This window comes from Sturnus vulgaris, chromosome 3, assembly GCF_052056855.1.
Source record: "Sturnus vulgaris isolate bStuVul1 chromosome 3, bStuVul1.hap1, whole genome shotgun sequence".
Lineage (NCBI taxonomy): Eukaryota > Metazoa > Chordata > Aves > Passeriformes > Sturnidae > Sturnus > Sturnus vulgaris.
In genome coordinates, this window is record NC_142245.1 from 57,673,256 (window position 1) to 57,693,938 (window position 20,683).

At 37.3% G+C, this 20,683-nt stretch overlaps 1 protein-coding gene across 1 annotated transcript in view; it reads left to right on the plus strand.

Annotated features, from left to right (window-relative positions):
- The window catches only part of SYNE1 (spectrin repeat containing nuclear envelope protein 1), a 240,444-nt gene that overhangs the window by 213,378 nt on the left and 6,383 nt on the right, over positions 1 to 20,683 (plus strand). The window contains exons 130-144 of the mRNA XM_088161722.1: positions 611 to 798; positions 2,033 to 2,183; positions 5,392 to 5,574; positions 5,974 to 6,111; positions 6,847 to 7,038; positions 7,930 to 8,257; positions 9,090 to 9,158; positions 11,087 to 11,229; positions 12,058 to 12,184; positions 13,311 to 13,522; positions 14,975 to 15,175; positions 15,521 to 15,649; positions 16,046 to 16,258; positions 17,237 to 17,326; positions 19,142 to 19,200. Of these exons, the coding sequence (XP_088017848.1) occupies positions 611 to 798; positions 2,033 to 2,183; positions 5,392 to 5,574; positions 5,974 to 6,111; positions 6,847 to 7,038; positions 7,930 to 8,257; positions 9,090 to 9,158; positions 11,087 to 11,229; positions 12,058 to 12,184; positions 13,311 to 13,522; positions 14,975 to 15,175; positions 15,521 to 15,649; positions 16,046 to 16,258; positions 17,237 to 17,326; positions 19,142 to 19,200 (2,423 nt within the window). The remainder of the gene's footprint in view (positions 1 to 610; positions 799 to 2,032; positions 2,184 to 5,391; positions 5,575 to 5,973; positions 6,112 to 6,846; positions 7,039 to 7,929; positions 8,258 to 9,089; positions 9,159 to 11,086; positions 11,230 to 12,057; positions 12,185 to 13,310; positions 13,523 to 14,974; positions 15,176 to 15,520; positions 15,650 to 16,045; positions 16,259 to 17,236; positions 17,327 to 19,141; positions 19,201 to 20,683) is intronic.

The window sequence follows — 20,683 nt, forward strand, 5'->3', positions numbered from 1 at the left end:
CTTTTTCTTTAGGTGTCTGCAATTTTTGTTTTCCATTTCCAATGAAAACATTATAGAACTGGAAATATGATGGAAGAAAAATCTCTTAGACGTGCACTGCAGCATGTGCTGCCGCCAATCTCCATGTCAAACATGCCACTTTGGAGCTATCTCACCTGGGGAGCAGCATGTTCAAGAAGGGTCCCTCTGCCAAATCCTTGCAGTACATAAGAATGTATTTCCTTGTCACACTTCTCTTACTAACTTCTGCTTTACATTCTCTGTGATAATGGGAAAGGGCTGAGAATAATTCTACCATTTACTGGTGACGTTGATTAAATGTGTGTGAAAGATGCTCAGCTGAGCATGCAGAGCTCTGGCAGTTTGTCCCAGTTAATGGTTTGGTGTTCGTAGTCCCTGGGAGAGCTGTGCATGCCGCCAGGTTCTCCTGGCCTCATCGATAACATTGCATCACCACTTGCGTAGATGGACTCTCTGAATTAGTATTACTGGATGTTTTTCTTCTGTTTGCAAGCTTTTTTCTTTTTTTTTTTAATAAGTGGCAGATAAATACATTTGCATGGATGCATGTTTTGCAATTTCTCTTAAGAACTAATCTCTTCACCTGCAGGAACTCCAGAGGGACATAGAGAAACACAGCACTGGCGTGGCATCTGTTCTCAATCTGTGTGAAGTACTTCTTCATGACTGTGATGCTTGTGCCACAGAAGCAGAGTGTGACTCTATCCAGCAGGCTACACGCAATCTGGACAGAAGGTGGAGAAATATTTGTGCAATGTCAATGGAAAGGCGACTTAAGTAAGTCTAATACACCTACAGTTAAGTATTTCCTTCCACAGGCAGAAATACCAGATGGGATGTATATTATATGGTTGTAGCACTGAAAAAAAGAGTGAAAGGTTCAGAAAAAGGTCATACACTGAGTAGAAGCCAATAGCTACTATGCCTCTATTTAAAAAATTAAATTTTGGGTTGCACATGCCTTCATACAAAGTACAGATAACAATCATCAAATTTCACTCACAGGTCCTACAACAGAATGATTTTTATTTCTCATTCTTTATAAATATGATGAGAAAGAAGCTAGAGAAATTTTAGATCATAGCAATGACTCCAAGAGATTTAGAAAACATGACCTAAAAGAGAGGTTGTAACACTTAAATTTACACAAGAGTTACCGAGATTGATAGGAAACTGTCATGTTTATACAGTCGTATAAAAAACTCTAGGAATAATTTGATGTTTCAAAATGCTGAATTGAATTTTTTATGATCTTTAATTTTGTGGGATATTCTTAATGTATTTAGTAAAGTTTTTTGTTTATTTTATGCAGTTTTATTTATTGCTTTTAGGTTTGATTCTATATCGATATATTCATATCTCTAAGTAATTTTATCCTATTGCCATGGAAATTCTTGAATTGTATATATCTATAAGTTCTATGTTATAAGTTCTACTTATCACTACATTTATAAGTTCTATCTTCAACATAGTCTGTCTTGAAATACATGGGCTTTCATAACTTTGTGTCCAACGCATCAATTCAGAACTATTTTAAGTTAATATGGAACTATGCATGGAACTCTATTTGACTTTCTTAGAATATACACATTATGCTTTAGTGGATTTGTACTGGTAAGTTAAATGAGCTATCAGTATTTAGGATCTTTATTGTACTAGAAACAATTATTTGTATTAAAGAGCAGCTTTACTGATGTCACTGGTACTGCATTTGAGAAGTTATTTAGTGCATGCTCAGCTTTTTAGATTTCCTATTACATACTTAAAACTTTTTTTATACTGATTCCAAAATTAGATGCATTTAAAAAAAATGCCTTCATCTTATTCTAGCTGTCTGGAATGAGCCAGCCTTCCCTGTGGTCTGTTTATCAGTCTGGCTGGCTGAGTTAGATTATTAGTCAGTTATTGTCTGGTCCAGTGCTAGCTTGCTGTTGCAGATGACAGGTTAAAGTTCTGTAGGTCAATTGGCCATCAGTCCAAGCATTCTCTGATTTTCCATTATCTGTTGCAGAATTGAAGAGACCTGGCGGCTATGGCAAAAATTTTTGGATGACTACTCTAGATTTGAAGAGTGGCTAAAAGCCTCTGAGAGGACAGCTGCTTTCCCAAGCTCCTCTGGTGTGCTTTACACTGTTGCTAAGGAAGAACTGAAGAAATTTGAGGTGATTTATAGTGGTTGAAATTCAATACCTACTGATCACATTGCAGCAGCCAGCTGCTGTTCTTGCTTCCCATAACGAAGTTACAGAAGAGGTGCTGTATTAATAAAGTGGAGTTGATGATTTTGTAGCTGTCTTCAGTGGCAAGTTTCTAAGATAAAAGCACAGTGGAAAGTGGCAACTGGAAGTGCCTTCACTGTTAGCTCTCCAAAGCTAGATTCCTCACCTTTTTTTTATTTCTGCAACTTTTAAATATGTCCAGTCAGTCAGTGTTCCAAAGCCTTGCTAAATTTCCCTTCACCAAGTCATACATTCTTCAAATGCATGCTGCATGTTCCAGCTTTTGCTTTGATTTTATCCCTCCTCTTCTTTCCATAACTCTCTGAAGCCATCTCTCTGAAATCTCTCGTACATTGCAGAATACCCTCCCTTTGGATCTTTATATTAAATTCATGTTCATGCAAATATTGTTATTTGTCCGCATGGTGTCCCTTGTGACTTAAAAAAGTTAAGCGTGCTTCAAGACTGACAAGCTGTCCTTTTGGTCAGTGTTTAGGAGCTTGTTATATGACTCTGTTGGGTCCACTGCAATGTGAGGGCTTATCTCACAGTTACAAGAGATTGTAAACCTGTCTCTAAAGCACACATGCACATCGCCTGGGGAGTCATAGAACAAGATCTTTTGCTTGGATTCATATTTGCAAAGAGTATGTCAAGATGGGAGAGAAGAAAGAGAACAAATTACTTGGTAATTCCATGAACAGTCAGTCACTGTAAAGTATTTGCTGTGAAGAAGAAATGCAGATTTTAAACAATGTCTAAGCTCAGTTGGTAGGTTTTGGTTTAACAGAAATCAAAAACATAAACTGTGAAGCGCTCTGTTCTATAATTGACATTCACATTTATGAATGTACTGGCCAGGTTTTGGTTTTAGACAGACTTCATTATGCCAGACTTCATTATGGCCAGGTAGATTGCCATAGTATAGATATGTTTGCTTCCTGGACACAAACACTTTGCCTCAGACCTCTTTCCCATTATCCCTTTATGTGGTGATCAGGATTTAAATCTCTTATTTAGTAAGTCTCTGTATGAGAAGCCATACCACAAGTATATTGACTCTGATTTTTACAGCTGAATTGAGTTTGCCCAAAGTCTGTTTCATTGAGGCTCAGCTGTTGACTTTTCCTCTGCAGCAGACTTGTGGATTTTGTACACATTTTTTTAAATTTCGATTTTGTCTGTAGAGTGTCAACAGGACCAAGATGCAAAAAGAACAGTGTAGCCTCTCCAAAACCCTCTTTTCCCTGTAGTTTGGTTATTTTTCTTTTTTCCTTTTTTTCCCCTTTTTTATTTATCTTTTTATTTCTCTTCTCCTGAGCACCTCATTTCATTGCCTACCAAACAACAAGAAGGCAATGTGGTATTAAAATCCAGTAGCATTCAGCAGCTTTTCTGTGAATTCAGTGTGAAGTCAGCCACTTCCAAATACTAACAGAAGAAGGCATTTTTAATGGGCATTTTTTCTGATTTAACTTTCTTCTCCATATCTGCACTTTAATTAAAAAACTAGCAGCACATAAAAAAAAGAGCTCATCAGACCATATAGGAACTTTTCAGTTCTTGAACTCTCACTGACTTCACTGTACAAAACCAAACTCCTTCCTCTCCAGTAGTTTATGAAGAAATGAAAAGCAAGTAACAGGAAGGAATGCAACAGATGAATTCTTGTGTAGCTGACATGAAAAAATGGAAGGCAAATAAACAGCTGTTCTTTTGCTGGAGGCTTGGAAACAGGTGAAACAGCAACTGCACACTTTTAGATTTCATTATCCTAGTAAATACAGTCAGAATTGTGCCTACAACATAGGAATACTTGTGCAATTTTAAATTAATTCCATTCTGATCATTTCACCCTAGCTGCAAGCGCATTTCCTCATTTTTGGTTGTCCCCTACCCAATTTGATGGCCATTCAATGAGGAGAATTATGTTGAGAAGACTCTACAGAATTTGATCTTTTTTCCAACCAGTTCCTTTACTTTCTTTTCTGGTATTACAGCAGAAATGTGCTTATCTCATTTTTAGCTTTGAATGGTATGGTATGAAGTGTATAATTTTTTACATAGAAAACTCATGTGTTTAATTAAAATTTCTCTACAGATGTATATTACCTATCCTGGTTCTACACCCCTTATTAAGGGAGGTGTCTAGTTTTGAAAGAGATTGACTGTTTTATTGCATTGTGAGGAATATCAGACAGCAAGTTTGTAGAACCATGGTGGGATCCAAACCCTACTTGTGTTCAAAAGACAGCTGGTGTAATCTAGATTTATAGGTCTTCCTTTGATTGCTTTTCTATTTCAGAGATGTGACAAGATAAAAACAAGTAGATTTTTGAAAAAATATTCTGTTGTTATTGGTGGTGGTGGTAGTAATAATAATAGTAGTATTAATGCAGTCATTCCTTTACAAGGTGCTTCCCCCAAGCTTCATGATTGCTAGTCACAACATAAAAGCCATGGGCTAAGTCACTTGTGCACCTCAGCTCTTGTAACACCAGAGCAAGCACCAAAAGTACATGGTGCAAACATATGCCCAGACATAAGTTGGCATGGATATTAGTGGCATTTTCTTTTCTGTGAATATTTTAAGACAAAACTGACTTGCACACCAGTGTATTCAATATAAAGAGATGTCTCATTTAGCATCGTGTTTCAGAATAAACAATTGCTCAAATCTCTTCAATGTTTGCATTTCAGCAAATTCAATATGTGAAAAGAAATCCAGTGAAGCCACAGGAATCTTGGATTTCTGTTGCTTTTTTAAAAAAAGAAGAGTTTCATGTTCATTGTTTGTACTTCTGTTCTCAAATACAGAAGCATATAATTTTGCAGGAAGAAGAGCCATTTTTTTTGGTACTGATTTTGCCTTTGTAAAGGATATTCATGTTGCAATTTCTCATTCAGTGAAACATGTCAGTTTTATAAATGTTTTTGTGGTTTTGGAGGGGTTTTATGGTTTTGCATTTTTTAATCAGAAGGCGGCATCTCTATAGGGTAGCCCTCAGGAGATGTCTCCAGCTAGTGGAGTTTATTGGCTTACATAAGGCAGAGTGCAGAAGAAGGGTCAAAATAAGGCCAGAGATTTATACATGCCTCCTGATTTCAGTAATTATGATTCTGAAGGTGTCTTTTGTTTATACTGCTTTAGGCTTTCCAGAGACAAGTGCATGAAAGCCTGACTCAGCTGGAGCTGATCAATAAGCAATATCGGCGCCTGGCACGGGAGAACCGCACTGACTCCGAGGGCAGCCTCAAGCAGATGGTTCACGAGGGGAACCAGAGATGGGACAACTTACAAAAGCGAGTTACCTCCATCCTGCGCAGGCTAAAAGTATTTTCCCATTTTTAAGACTTCAATATCACTACTCTAGTTATGAATCAAGGGTACTTCAGCAGCTTTCAGTTTAATGCATTTGAACAGTGTTTTTGTAGAGATTTCTACCTTTGGAAGAAGAAGGAAGCTCTTCAGTTCACTTAGTCAAAAGTAACCAAAGTAGAGGCTTGGTGACATCAAACACCACCTTCCTCATAGAAAATAACTTTCATAGGTCTAATTGCAGCTCTAGATTGTGTTACTTAAAAAGTAACCTTAGAAAGTATGTAGGAAATGAAAGAAGAAGGTGTACTGAGTTTAAATCGGATTTGATGGGGATGAAAGTAATTTCCCTGCTATTGCTGGGGGTTTTCATGTTTCCGGTCATTTTATGCCACTCAATTTTTCACCCTCCAGCATTTTATTGGCCAGCGTGAGGAGTTTGAAACAGCACGTGACAGCATCCTGGTATGGCTAACAGAGATGGATCTGCAGCTGACCAACATCGAGCATTTCTCTGAGTGTGATGTCCAAGCAAAGATAAAGCAACTTAAGGTAAAAAATGATTGTGTAGTTACAGAAGAAGTGATGAAAGAAGGGGAAAAGAAAAAAGCCATGCATGGTGGGCAAAGAATTTTAAGAAATATTATGCAGAAATACAGTCTCATATGGTTCCTTTATTTGCAGGCTGAAACTTCAGCCTCAAAAGTTATGAGTTATGTCAGATTCCAATATGTACTTTTTGTCAAAACAGAAGATCCTTGATCTGTGAAAAATGTAAAAAGAAAAACCAGGAGTGATAGTGTACTTTCCCTCATCCAAATAGGAAATGTTAATAAAAAATACTTATGTAAGGCCTCCATTATTGCTAATATCTAATAATTACTATGCTTCTCAACCATTTCTGCGTCAGAAAACTCCTTATCTGAAGAAAGCAATATCAAATATCACATTATCCAAAATTCCACTGTGCTAGGTTTAGCATCTGTGTTCATTCTAGACATTTGGTCATTGGCCTGGCTTGTTTAGAGAAGACCTTTCTTTCCAAATTCAACAAGTAAGGAATGAGATGGTAAGCCATGAAGTATCACTGGTTTTGGCTTGAAAGCCTGTGGAATGCTAAATTTAATTTAATTTCACAATGTTGCTCATGACAAGAGTATTTGGCACAATCTTATTTGTTACCCACACCATTATTTCTGCAAAACTCTTTAAGACTTGCATCTTTAATTCCTTAGGCTTTTATTGTGTTGATTTTGTTGATAAAGCAAAAGCTTTTCTTTTACACAGGCTTTCCAGCAAGAAATTTCCCTGAACAACAACAAAATTGAGCAGATAATTGTTCAAGGTGAGCAACTCATTGAAAAAAGTGAGCCCCTGGATGCAGCTGTAATTGAAGAAGAACTCGATGAGCTGCGTCGTTACTGCCAAGAGGTCTTTGGGCGTGTGGAGCGCTACCACAAGAAACTTATTCGCCTTCCTGTGTGTATATTTACATATGTTTTTACTTGTTTGGTTCATTGCCATTTTACAAATGTGAGAATGAGGAAAGATATTGAAATGAAACTTAAGTAACTTTCCAAAAGTCCTGTGGTTAAATTTTTTTGCAACCCTGACCACCTGCCTCCCTTCCATTACATGCTATTTGGGTCCTGTTCAAAGAGCAAACTGACAAGATCTGGAATTTCTGTAAATCATCATGAAAATGCCTGCAAATTGGAGATTTATAAAGCTTTATTCATGGGAATAGCACTGTGGTACTGGTCATAAGACCATCTCCCTGCACTGTCATGTAGATTGACTGGCAGGTTAGGAAGTTGGTTTTAAAAAAAACACAATGACAAAATGATTTTTCTCATCAGAAGAGACAGAAATTTGTCTCCAGAACTGAATTCAAGCTCAAAATTGGAAAAGGAAAACAAAAGGAGAAAGTGAAAGGAGAACAATTTTTGGGAGCTCACGTCCTACTGAATGAAAAGAACAAAATCCAGGGGTTACAAAATATAAAATAATATAGTGAGAGCAATACTCATGATGAAGATCACTTATGCTTTCTATTAATTGATTCCAGATGTTTTTCTAACTTAATATTTGCATTGAAGTAACATCAGTAAAAGTCTAGAGATATTTGCCTTATGTGAGATGTTATGTGCCTCAAGTAATTAAAATGAGCTGGCAGTTTGATCTGCTTTGTTTTTTGGGGTTTTTAGTATACCTTAAAAATAATGAAGGGAAAGTGCCGAAGGAAATGTGCAAAATGAAAACCCCGCCATTGTGCCTGTCACCTAATGCTCCTTTATTTCACTGACCCAGGCTGACCATGCAGTGCCTGTGCACATTTCATTGATGCTTCTGTTTGCATTATGCTTCTAGCTAACAGATGACGAGCACGACCTCTCTGACAGAGAGGTGGATCTGGATGAATCAGCAGATCTCTCTGACATACGCTGGCATGACAAATCTGCGGACAGCGTTCTCTCCCCGCACCCCTCTTCCAACCTTTCGCTGCCTCTTTCCCAGCCGCTGAGGAGCGAGCGATCGGGGCGGGATACCCCTGCCAGCGTGGACTCCATCCCCCTGGAGTGGGATCATGACTACGACCTTAGCAGGGACCTGGACTCTGTCTCACGGACTCTGCACTCTGAAGAAGATGGAGGACAAGAAAAAGACTTCTACCTGAGAGGAGCAGCCGGCATAGCAGGTATGGTGGCAGGCTGAGTGCCCTGTTTTCCCCCAGGGAAAAAAAGGCAAATGTTTTATGTGTGGTTGTGTGGCCAAGATTCTCATGGAAATGTACTTTAAATAGTCCCTGATGACTTTAAATAGTGTTTCCTAAGTGATCTCTGTGGCCTTCTGGCCTTAGAGACGGTGATGGAGATTCCTGGATGATGACAGCCTTGGAAAATGCTGGCGTACATGATATGGCAGAGAATTGGCTGTGTATCTGTGCGTGAGGCCTGCCAGATGGGATATGTCATCTGTAACAGCCCTGTGTCCTAAGTTATTCTGACTAGGAGAAACTATACTGGATATGGCAAAAAGCGCAGAGCAAACTAATGAAGAAATGCTGTGGGAGAGACACATAGAGAAAATGAAGTGTTTAAGTAAATCCCAGCTCTGTCCTGATGCAGGCAAGACTCCAGCAAATGAATGTTTAGTCAGAGATGGGCTCTTGGGTCTTGTTCTCCAGTGAAGTTGGAAATCCTTTCTAAGTGTTCTTTGTGTAATAAGTCTTAACAAGTCAAAGTGCCCAAATTGAGCTAGTTGTGGGATAAGACATACCAGTGTATTTTACTCTGATCTTCTGGCTGTCTTTTGCTTTCCAGGTCAATGCTCTGGAAAGAGTCAGGTTTGCCTGGATCTTACAAGACTTTGTAGCTGCCTCCCTGTGTTTCAGTCTTCATCTTTTTCCTTCTCCAGAGAATGTTTGCTATCGGAACAATTTATTTAATCCATCCCGTGAAAAGGACTCCTGCTGTAAGGAGATGGCCATTGCCAAGCCAGCAATTCAGATTGTGCTTTTATTTTTTCAGATGTAGAGATCCCTGAAACTCTTGAGGCCTATGTAACACTCACAGAAAACGCCCTCAAAAATATATCTGGTAGGCATCATAAAAGCCTAAGCATAGCCAGATGCAAATACCATGGTGCACAAGCATAACTTCTTTCTCTTCTCCTAGCACCTGCTATCTTTTGACAACTTACAAGTTAAATATTTCTTACATGGCAGCATTGGCATATTAACTTAGAAGTATCCTCCTGCTTTATTGCTGTGCTTAAAGGTACCATTGGTGGCATGGATGAATCAATGATGTCTGAAGTATTAGCCCTCCCACCTTAGCTAACTAAAATAAACTGATCTGATTGATCTTTTTTCTCTGGTGTCCATCAACTGAACTTAATATATTACATCTTAAGGCAGAAGGAAAAGGTAGAGAACAATGCCTAATTTTTCAAGTTTGCATTTTTTTTTGCCACATCTTGGATTATCATGAAGATATAAACTGTTAGGTTAGTTGTTGTTTCATGTGATCAAAACGTCAAGTTGAGTTGTCTTTATCTTAGTCTCATGTATTGGAAAATTATTCTCTCTTCTCATTGCACAAGATTAAACCTTCTGTCTCATTTGTTCGATGACTCTCTTGGAGGAAATAGATGCATTTGCAAATACCTTTTCTCATTATTTCACAGTTTTCCTCTTTTTAATTAATGACTTCATCGCAAAAAGCAAACAATTAAAATCTTAGTGTCTGTGACACAAACCTCAGCTTCACTATCCATTTTCATTTACTCCCTAAATTAGTGAAATAATATTATTGATTAAGGGTATAAGTAATAGCAATACAGAAATTACAGAAAAAGTGTGTTTAGTTTTCTGACCCATGAAATTATTTTTAAAGTAAAAAACAGTGTTGAGCTCTTTGTCCTGTCCTTGTGGGGTGAGGTGGTGTTATATACGAAAAAAGATTAATCATCCAAAGAGGATCCATTTTCTGTAATTAAGTGGACAGAAGGCTCTCCTTCTCTATTCATGTTTTTAATTGTGTCTTTATGAATAAATTCAAACTGTCTTTGTAAACAGATGGAAATCAGGCATAGTGATAGAATATGGATAAGAAGGATCTCATGTGGTCCTCTAGGCTGCAGCCTGCTCACATTAGAATTGTCTGTAGCTAATTTATATCACAGAATTCAGCTGACCCCTATAATGAAACTACAAGTTAGTCCTGCTTCAAAAACATTGATGTTTTTGAATAAATAGCTTGAATGTATAATACCATCTTGCAGATATGTTAAGCATGATCTTTTTCAAGTACATAATTGGAAAAATGCTATACATTTTGCTGCTTAGTGTGATTGCCCAAAGCAGTCATGGAACACTTGCTGCAGGCCTCCAAAATGTCCAGTCATCTATATATAAGAATAATTATAACAATATTTTTGACAATATAGTATTTGTATGCCACTTTTAGTCTCTAAAATTGTATGCCACTTTTAGTCTCTAAAATTGTATACAAATAGGATCCTTTCATGGAGATACAAATTCTACTGCTTTTTAGTGGGGAGAAATAATACAAACAGAAATTTCATATTGATTTAGATCATACAAATGGAGATTTGGGTTACAGGGTTTTATTTGACAGTGTTTGTGAAAGGGAGCAAGGTGTTTCCCAAAATCAGTGAGGTTAGAGTATGCTTTGCTGAGAGCTTTCCCTTTGAAAAAAAAAAAAAGGCATTCAGTATGGGGGGAAAAGTCACTTCAGAATAATTTTCAAGCCTACTCTGAACTGTAGACTCTTCTATAGTATTCTTATGGCAAGCTTGAACATTGGTATCATCTTTTGAAGGTTGCTAACACTCTCTAACATAACCAGTTATCACTTAGCTTTGACATTGTACCACTCATGCTGCTGCCGCCATGTTTTTTCCTCACCATCTAATCTAAATAGTGTTCCTAATATCTCTTCTGCCTGGGCAAGGAAAAAGAAAAAGTTGGGGTGCCAGTCCCTGTTTTTTGGTTTTGAAACAGGTGAACCGGGTGCCCTGGAAGCACATATCCGGCAGCTGGACAAGGCCTTGGACACCAGCCGCTTCCAGATACAGCAAACAGAAAACATCATCCGCAGCAAGACACCTACAGGACCCGAGCTGGATTCCACTTACAAAGGATATGTGCGTGTGTTTTGGAGCCCCAGTCAAATATGCACTCCAAGCTTAGCTTAGCCATTGAAGGAAATGCAGCTGCTCCAGCAGAGCAATTAGCTGTAACTGCTTCTCAAACTCACTTGTGTGGTTACTACCCTTAACCACATGCTATTGTTGTTTATGTTATTTGTGTGTTTACAAAGCAGAAGATTAGAGGAACATGACTAAGGAATTTATTTTCCTATTTTGCAGATGTCTAGAAATACTTTCTCACACATGCTTTTATCCATCTAATGATGATATCCTTGTTTGAAATTCCACTGCTTTTAAAAGCAGGTTTTATAACTTCAGGCACAGTATTCATCTTGCTAAAGAATTATAAACATGCGTCATATAAGCAAGGTTGCATGTATGGAATCCCTGATTAAAAAGATTTTTCTCAGAGAGGTTTTCTGAAAGAAAAATCTCTCTCTAAGCCATCCAAATAATTTTATTAAGGACAGAATTTAAAAATTAGCTGCTTGGATGCATTTCCACATTGAGGTTCATTTTCTTTATCACTCTTCTTGTGTCTTTGCCGTAGTGTCTTAAGATTTAGAAAAGATGGCACCTAAGACATCTGGAATAATTTGGCTTAATGGTGCTAAGTTATTTCTGTATAAGTTATGCTTTAGGCCATTATCATCTGCATATACCTTTTTTGTAGTATCAGCACAGGTTGTTAAAATAATAGATCTTTTTCTTCACTTATACTTACTTTTTTAAATTTCTGGAAGTTGCATTGTAATTCTCACTGTCCATACAATTAGTCCTGTACAGTGCATATTGAAAAGGAATATTTTTTTGTTAACATAGATGAAACTGCTAGGTGAATGCAGTGGAAGCATAGACTCAGTAAGAAGACTTGGGTATAAACTGAAGGAGGAAGAAGAAAAATTTTCAGGACTCATTAACATGAACAGTACTGAAACACAAACAGCTGGTAAGTAACACATTTGATGAGCAACAATTATGGAAAGCAGCAAACATGCAAAGCTTCTCTGAATAAACACTTGGTATTATTTGCTGGCATATATATTTACATGACTGTCTGTTACCATGTTCTGTTTAAGATCTTTTAATAGTAAGTATTCCCTGTGTATGCCATATGAAGAGTTTAGGCATACAAGTCCATTTTAAGAACCCCTTCATGTAATGAGGCATAACCCTAAGCCTTTCAGGAGGTCCCTGTGGATGCAATGGGTTTTTGTTGTAAGATTTCTCATTAAAAAGGTTGCTTATATTGCTGTACAAAACACCTAGGTCAGAATTTGTTTCTTCTAATATTAGCTTTCACCTCTAAGATTATCTGCCCACAGTAAATTTATTTTCACCTGATGGAAGTATTCACCTGACTAATTTTAAGCATCAGCTGTAGAACAAGAGGTATTGGATTGTGAAAACATGGATTTCCAGAGACTATAAAGGCATCATTCCATTCTTAGCTTGAAAATATATGCTACCCATATAGTCTCTTTTATTTTGTTGTGGGTTTTTATTTGTAAATTTTAAGTTGATGGAATGATACAGCTTGTCCTTCTGACTTAACATTTCAAGATAATTAGCAAGAAGAAATAGCCCCTCATTTATTTCTTTCTAGTGCAGGTGTTTATCCAATGAATCAGCAGTAGCTGAGGCAAATGTAGTGAGGTGTGACCATTAAACTGTGATAGGCACAACTACCAATGAAAATAATAGATATGTGGTTAGTTAGATATATTCATATTTCTTGTCTGGTTTGCATTTGTCTGGTAATTTAAGATGCCTTCTTTGCCAGCATAACCTGTTTTAGAGACCTTCATGCATCAGCTTAATTCTACTCATAGAAGTCTGACATTAGAAAGCAATAAAATTGCCTGTTTACTGGAATTATCCAGGTTCTTCATTCTTTCTCTCCAACATCACTTTCTTCAATCAAACTTAGTTTTTAAAGTGGTTAGTGTTTGTGACTTAGGCTTTTTATGGAGCATCTTTTTGTCCTGAACAGTATTCAATTTATGCAATTGTGTGTGTGTGTAGCTAGTAGGGTTTTTTTTGGCTTTTGCTGAATTTGTTGTTTGTAATTCTAGGTGTAATTGAAAGATGGGAATTAATCCAGGCTCAAGCTCTAAGCAAGGAGCTGAGGATGAAGCAGAACCTTCAGCAATGGCAGCAGTTCAATTCCGACCTTAATAGCATCTGGGCTTGGTTGGGAGAAACTGAAGAGGAACTGGAGAAGCTGCACCGCCTTGATCTCAGCACTGACATACAAACTATTGAGCTCAGAATTAAAAAACTGAAAGTGAGTTTTATTTCTCTTTTCCATTCCACCTTCTAAAGCTGAGTGCAACAGGTATGTTGAAGATGTTGCCAGTAATTGCAGCTGGTTTTCTCCACAAAGCAGTCTGCTTCTGATAAAGTAACTGGGAAAGTGATTTTCTGAATCACCTTTTGGAAGCAAAATGTATCACTGGCTATCCAAATGAAGTTTTGGAATAGTGATTCTGTGGCAATTCTGTAATTCCAGAATGTACAGATAAGTCCTGATGCCACAAATGGATGAAAGTTTTAAAAAGTGCCAAGTTAGATCAATTCCCTTCTACTCAAATTGATAACAAAATAGCTGCTTCCAAAGAAATGCCTCATTGAGCATTACTACTTTGTGTGGAGGAACAAGGAGTCTAAAGGGGTTGTAACTTACCCAGTGTCACCAGTGCAACACAGGAAAAATTGGATGCCCCTTTGCAACATCCCTTTTCTTCTCAGATGCATCAAGATCAGAATGTTGCTTTTTCATCTCTCTTGTATATTTCACAGCTATAAAAATCTGCAGATATCGTGGTCCACGACTTCACATTCAGTTACTAATATTGTATAAGCATGGGCATGAAAATATGGGACCCAATGTCAAAATGCACTGTGCTTCGTGTCAGGGCTGAGGTGAACAGATAGTAAAGGCTGTTACTAGCAGCCATCCATGTGAAGCATGTCAATGCTCATCTTCACTATAATCCAAATATAGCTGCCATAAGTACTGCAAAGGTTACTGTGACATCGTGCTTTTAAGTAAATGCTGTAAAGTAGGTGGAAAACAGGGCATTCCATAAGAATTCTGTTCTTATCTCACCCTCTCTTGGAAAGCCCATTAGTACACTCCAAACCAAAGAGGTGGGGTTTCTCTTTTGGCTTCCAGTGTAAACAAATCAGAGTTTTTATACAAGTTGTGCTTCTATAAATTGAAGTTCTTTATATTCTGTGTATATTTTGGTTTCTCTCAGTAAAAGCTTTTATTTTAACATACTGATGACAGCAGTTTCCACTTGAAAATATATTGGTTTTCATGTTTATCAGCAAAACTGAGAAGTGAGGGCAAAAGTTTTATTGTGAGCTAAAATACAGTTGTGCTGCATCTTTAAATTTTGCTGGACCTACTCTGTCTTTAAAATATCTGAAACATGAGCCAGATCTTTAAAATTCAACTCTGACTTCAGGCTTTTAAGACTTTACAAGTTTAATTGACTTGCTCTTGTTTATGTTCACAGTAAAATGTTAGTAAATGTTAAAGAGTGAACATTTGCAGAGTCACAAAGTGAGCCTAGAAATGTCATATCCAGAGAAAAGGGACTGTTACAATACTTTCTGCAGCTGCTGATGGCAAATCATTGCAGTCTTGTGGTGCCTTCTCTGCTTCATGCTTCTGAAAGTCACAATTTACCAATTGCCTTTCTTTCTTCCCCTTTGTCTTATCCTCAAGGAGCTGCAGAAAGCAATTGATAACCGCAAAGCAATCATCTTGTCCATCAATCTGTGCAGCTCAGAGTTCACTCAGTCTGACAGTGAGGAGAGCAAGAAGCTTCAGGAGCGCCTGTCTCAGATGAACGTGCGCTGGGAGCACGTGTGCACCATGATCGAAGACTGGCGCAGCTCCTTGCAGGATGCATTGATACAGTGCCAGGTCTGTACTGTGCCTATCCCAAATTGTCAGCAGCTCACATTCTGGAAATATCAACCATTCAGTTACCTGGTGTGCTCAGAGTCCGTCTGAAACTTGCCCGTGAAAGCCAAAATACAGCTTTGGCATGTCTTTTCTCAAAGGTACACCTGTGCTAACTAAAACATGTATTTACAGTCCAAAACTGACAAAATTTGTCGTCTCTGGTATAGTATTCTAATATTCTATTGTATACTTCTTGGAAGATATTTCATTTAACTAGTACAACATACCAGAGGATAAATTAAAAGCCTGAATTTGACTGGAATGTTTTGCTACCCTGTTAAAACCATGATTTATCATTTACAGGATTTCCATGAACTGAGCCATGGTTTGCTGCTTTGGTTGGAGAACATTGACAGAAGAAAAAATGAGATTGTGCCCATCAATCCAAACCTGGACTCAGAAATACTGCAGGAACATCACAGACTTCTGATGGTATGACTATAATCACTCCTTTCACTCCCAAAACACATCACCAGAAAAACATCTAATTAGATTTCTCTTTCTCATGAGGGTTAGCACTGTATATTGTGTGCTAACACAGAGCTGTGGGACCAGCGTCAGTGACTGACTTTACCTTGGTAGGGAACACCACTCACTTTCCTTAGTAACACAACATGTGATTTTAGATCTCAGGCAGCTACTAGGCTCCTGTATATCTCCCTGTCAGATTAGAAATCTGTATTGTGTCTCTTTTTTTTTTTCAATTTCTTTAATTTCAAATGGTGAGTTTTGTGAGTTCTACTTTTTTGGTTTTTGGTTTTTGTTTTTTTGTTTTTTGGTTTTTATTTGACTGCTATTTAAAAAATTTGATGCTTGCCTTGGCAACAGCAAATCAGACGTGAACTGCTGGAGTCTCAGTTGAAGGTGGCGTCACTGCAAGATATGTCTTGCCAATTGCTAGTCAATGCTGAAGGCAAGGACTGTCTTGAAGCCAAAGAAAAGGTACATGTCATTGGAAATAGACTGAAGATCCTCTTGAAAGAGGTTACACGTCATATTAAAGACCTAGAGAAAATTTTAGACATTTCAAGTAGTCAACTGGTAAGTCACGTCTTTTTTATTCCTTTCTGCTCACTGAGTGTGTTTCCTGCTGTTTTGACTGCCTTTCTCTGGTCTTTGTTATTGGCTGCTCTGTTTCTGTGGTTTGCAGCGCTTATCAAGATGAAACATATAATCTTGAATATCATAAATCTTAAACTTCATCATGTAAATATCTCTTCTTATATGGGGGGGTTAAATTCAGTATTTTTTTTCTATTTGGTGTAGCAATAATTACTGAACTTCTTGTTTACCCTGCTATTACTGAATCAGTCAACTGGCAAAGTATATGAGATAATTATTCCAGTAGCAGTACTGAAAATTATAGTGTGTCAGCTGTCACTGGAAAGGAAGGTAATGTGCACTCTGTCAAAGAGAGAAAAAAACACATAAAATAAATTCTGTAATAGGGTAAAGAGACCCTCATATGTGCCTCTTAGGCTTTGAGCTATAATCCAAATCCTTTCAAATTGTCATGTATCTCAGGTGTTTGAGAGGGAATTACACATACGTTTTTGCCAGCAGTGACAGATACAGAGTAAAGATTTTAAGGCTCTCCTTTAGTTCACTTTTTTTAAAAGGACTTGGATTAGCAGAGTGCTTAAAGCACAAGAACTCAGTTCTTCCCTCCTTCTAATGGATTTCTACCTGTTTAATTAAAATCTTGGTAGTACCAAACTCTTCTTGTAATTCCAAGCCAGTAAAGAACAACTGGTTTATTGCCTGTATTGACTTTGGTGGAAAATGTGCCACCTAAACAAATGAAGTTTTAATTACTATTTGCTTTTCTTTTCCTTTAGGGCTGACAGAGAAAGCATGTAATGCCTTAGTCTTTTAAAATTTGGTTACAAAATTTAGGTCCTTTATTTTATTTGCCTTGGAAATAGCTCTGCTGGAATTTCACCCAGGGTAATTTTTGTAGTTTGCTTACCTGTACAGCTAGTTGCTGTATTTCTGAGCTCCGATCCTTCTGAACTTTAGGAATTGTCCTCATGGTCTTCTGATGAATTAGACACATCAGGCTCAGTGAGTCCTGTATCTGGAAGAAGCACTCCAAGCAGACAGAGAACGGTAATTTCATGTCATTTATTTTCTTCCACCTCTTGATGGGAGCTATAGATATCTACAGCAGTTCTAGCCAGCTGGAAGTCACCCCTTCTCATTTGTTAGGAAAGGAAATGGCATAAACCAAAATCAAAACACAGCTGCTTTCCCCAACCCTGCTGCATATCCCATCCTGCATGAAATCAGAAGTGGTAAATACTATCTGAAACCAGGGCTGTCAGTGTGGTTGGTTTACCATGGTATGGCATGTCGTGTCTCTTGTATTTTGCTCTAGTGATGGCAGCACCCCAAAGTCTGGTCTTGTCTGGTATAATCAGTCCTCCATTTCTGTTTGGCCTTCTCTTCAGAGCTGCTTCATCAAGAATCTCAATAAGTTTTTTTGTCATTTCTGATGCAGGTTGCATATGGTCTTATTGAGACTTTGGATGAATGGCTAAGTAGAGCTGAAGGGCACAAAACATTATTCAAACCAGCTAGTCGTGCAGGACCTAATCAATGGCTATGGTGGCAACTCTGGACTTGTCCATTTACATCGCTGGCACAAAATTCAAGAAATATAGCAGTACATGCCTAGTACTTAACACTTCCATACTCTGAGCCCAAATTGGAACTGCTATTATTTTGTCTTTTTCTGCAATTCTATTGGTTGATTAATTTGCTTTTTTCCTTAGTTCTTAAGACAATCAGATTGGTTTTGTTTTGTTTTGTTTTTCCATTTTCACCTTTTTGTAAAGCCTCTGAGTTCTGTCTTGATAAATTTATGACTCTTGAAATTGATTTATTTTTTTAATTTTTTGTTTACATTCACTAGTTTCCTTTTAGATGCTAGTATGAGAATGTAAAGGAATACTGGCTTTTCCAAAGGAGAAAGAATATAAACCTTAACATTTTATTTCAGAGGTCAATTTTTTTTATCTTTTAAATTTAAACCTAAATAATTTCTAATAACTCTGATCACAGATGTAACTGAAGGTTGCCTGACCTTTACAGGAAATGGAGAAGTATTTTACCATAAATCTCTGTCTAAAGAGCATGTAGAACTATGATAAGTTTCATCTTAATCTTTTAATGAAGATTTTTCTGTCTCTAATATGTTACTGTTCATGTACATGACTACTTTTTTTTTCTTCATAATTCATAGCTAAGTTGTATGATTCCTTGGGTCTAGTTTTCAAACTTCTGGGTTCTGCACCCACGCAATTTTGAAGACTAAAGTGATACTGTTTAGAATTTCAGTGCCAAATATGCTAAATAAATACTAATACAAAAGAAATACAATCAGATGTATAACATCTAACTGCTTTAAATAGTCCAGCAAATAGATGTGAGTGCAAGAATGCCTCTACAGTTATTTGGCCTTCAAAATCGTGGGGTAGAGGAGAGGCAAAATTTGTCAAAGGAGGGTCTTGGACCTTTTTTTCCTTGAGAATATTAATTTTTTTCCATGTACTTTTAAAAATCTATATATTTTTCCATATTCAACTTAATAAGATAACATCTGTTTCATATTAAAAATTATTTTAACTAAATTCCTAGAGTTTTTTTTTAAACCCAGAGCTACTGTTCATAAACATAATGTCTAAACTGTTATTTTTGCATTCACTATGTATATTTCAATAATTTTCATACTCGGCTAGGTGCAAAGAAAAGCCAGTTTCCTTGGTTCATGGATATTGGTCACTTCATTTGATTTTTCTTTTTTTTTTAATTTTTTTTTTATGTTTCCTTTGCTGCACTTTTAATTTAGTTTCATCAGTAGCTTGTCTTTATTTGCCTGGACTGAACATTCTTCTTTCTTTACCCCCTGTTCATTGCAAACAGCCACGGGGCAAATGTAGTCTCTCACAGCCTGGACCCTCTGTCAGCAGTCCACATAGCAGGTACCTTATTCTCCTGGTTTCCGCACTCTGTTCTAGAACACCAAGAGGATGATAGAAATTGGCCGTGATTCCTCTCGGTCCCACTGACTCCATCGGGGGTCAGGACTTACACAAGTGGTAAATTCCCTATTGTTGTTTGGCAAAAGGGACTTTCAATTACTTCAAGTTCTTTGTTAAATAGATATACAGGCTAATCTTTGGACATCTGCAGCTTTTGCTTCACAAAAATCCCATGTAATCAACATTTATTTTTCATATACCTGATCAGGTTGAGCGTGTGTTTGCACTCATGATATTTAATGATTATTTTATTTTGGTGTGATTTAAGAGGAATGCTAGTAAGTTCATGGCAAACACTTTCTATCATCCTCTTTACCTCTAGATATTAAATTAAGGCAGGTGATAGGCCAATATCTTATTCTAGAAGTCACAAAACCCACAGATCTGGATGAGACATACTAACATCCTTTTATTTATTTATTTATTTATTTATTCTCTTTTGGTTTGTTTGGTTTTTTTTTTTCCTCCCTGAAACGTTTTGTCCAGTTTGTGGGTTTTCAATACTTCAGACTCAAAACTAAAAGTCAGCATTTGGGAATACTGAGAGTCGGGATCACGCTCTCTCCCCACCTCAGACGACTGCAGCACAACATGCTAACATTGCCATGGCTGGCCCAGTGCCTGCATCCCTGCGCTGCTGCGGGAGCAGCACTGCCCCATCTCTGTCTGACCAGTAGAGAGCAGGCTTGCAGCTGCAGCTTCTTGCATTCCACGGTGTCTCCAGCAACCTGTCATCGCTGCAGCTAACAGTGCTTCTGCATTCCTGTTGTTGTCAGTGTGGTGTGTGTACCTTCGCTCTTTCACTGGTGGGTTTACTGGCCTCTACAGCTATGAAGTTAAAAAGCAACAACAACAAAAAAAAAGCAAATGAGCAAGCCAATGTGTGTAAAGAGGACATATTTTTCTATTTCACTGTCTTTCACACTGCTAAAATAATCAGAAAGTGTGATTAAGGTATATTTGTTCATATTAAATCCCAATAATAAATCTCATTTAACCTAAATCTCATTTATTCTCTGCATATCAAAAACTAACTGACTTGTTTTTAAAATAGCTCCTGTTAGAATAAAAGATTTTATGTTGGAAAGAAGAAAACACAAAATGAAGTAATTAAAAAAAAAACCACTCCTGTTAGAGTCAAAGAAAGAAGTGAATGCTAAATTTAATATAGTGATTGAGCCACAAATAAGCAGACAAAAAAACTACCTTAAGAGCATTATTTTTTTATTTGAGCAAAATCAAGATTTTGTTCTCATTATAAATGAAGCAAAGAGCAAAACTACTTATCATGTAGATATTTGCACAAACACTTCTTTTAAAAAATTTGCTTTGCATCTGTAGTTAAGGACTGTGAGTAAAGTGGCATAGTTGTAAAACCATGTAACAATTAGAGCAAGTATCTTTTACTGCTTCCACAGGCACT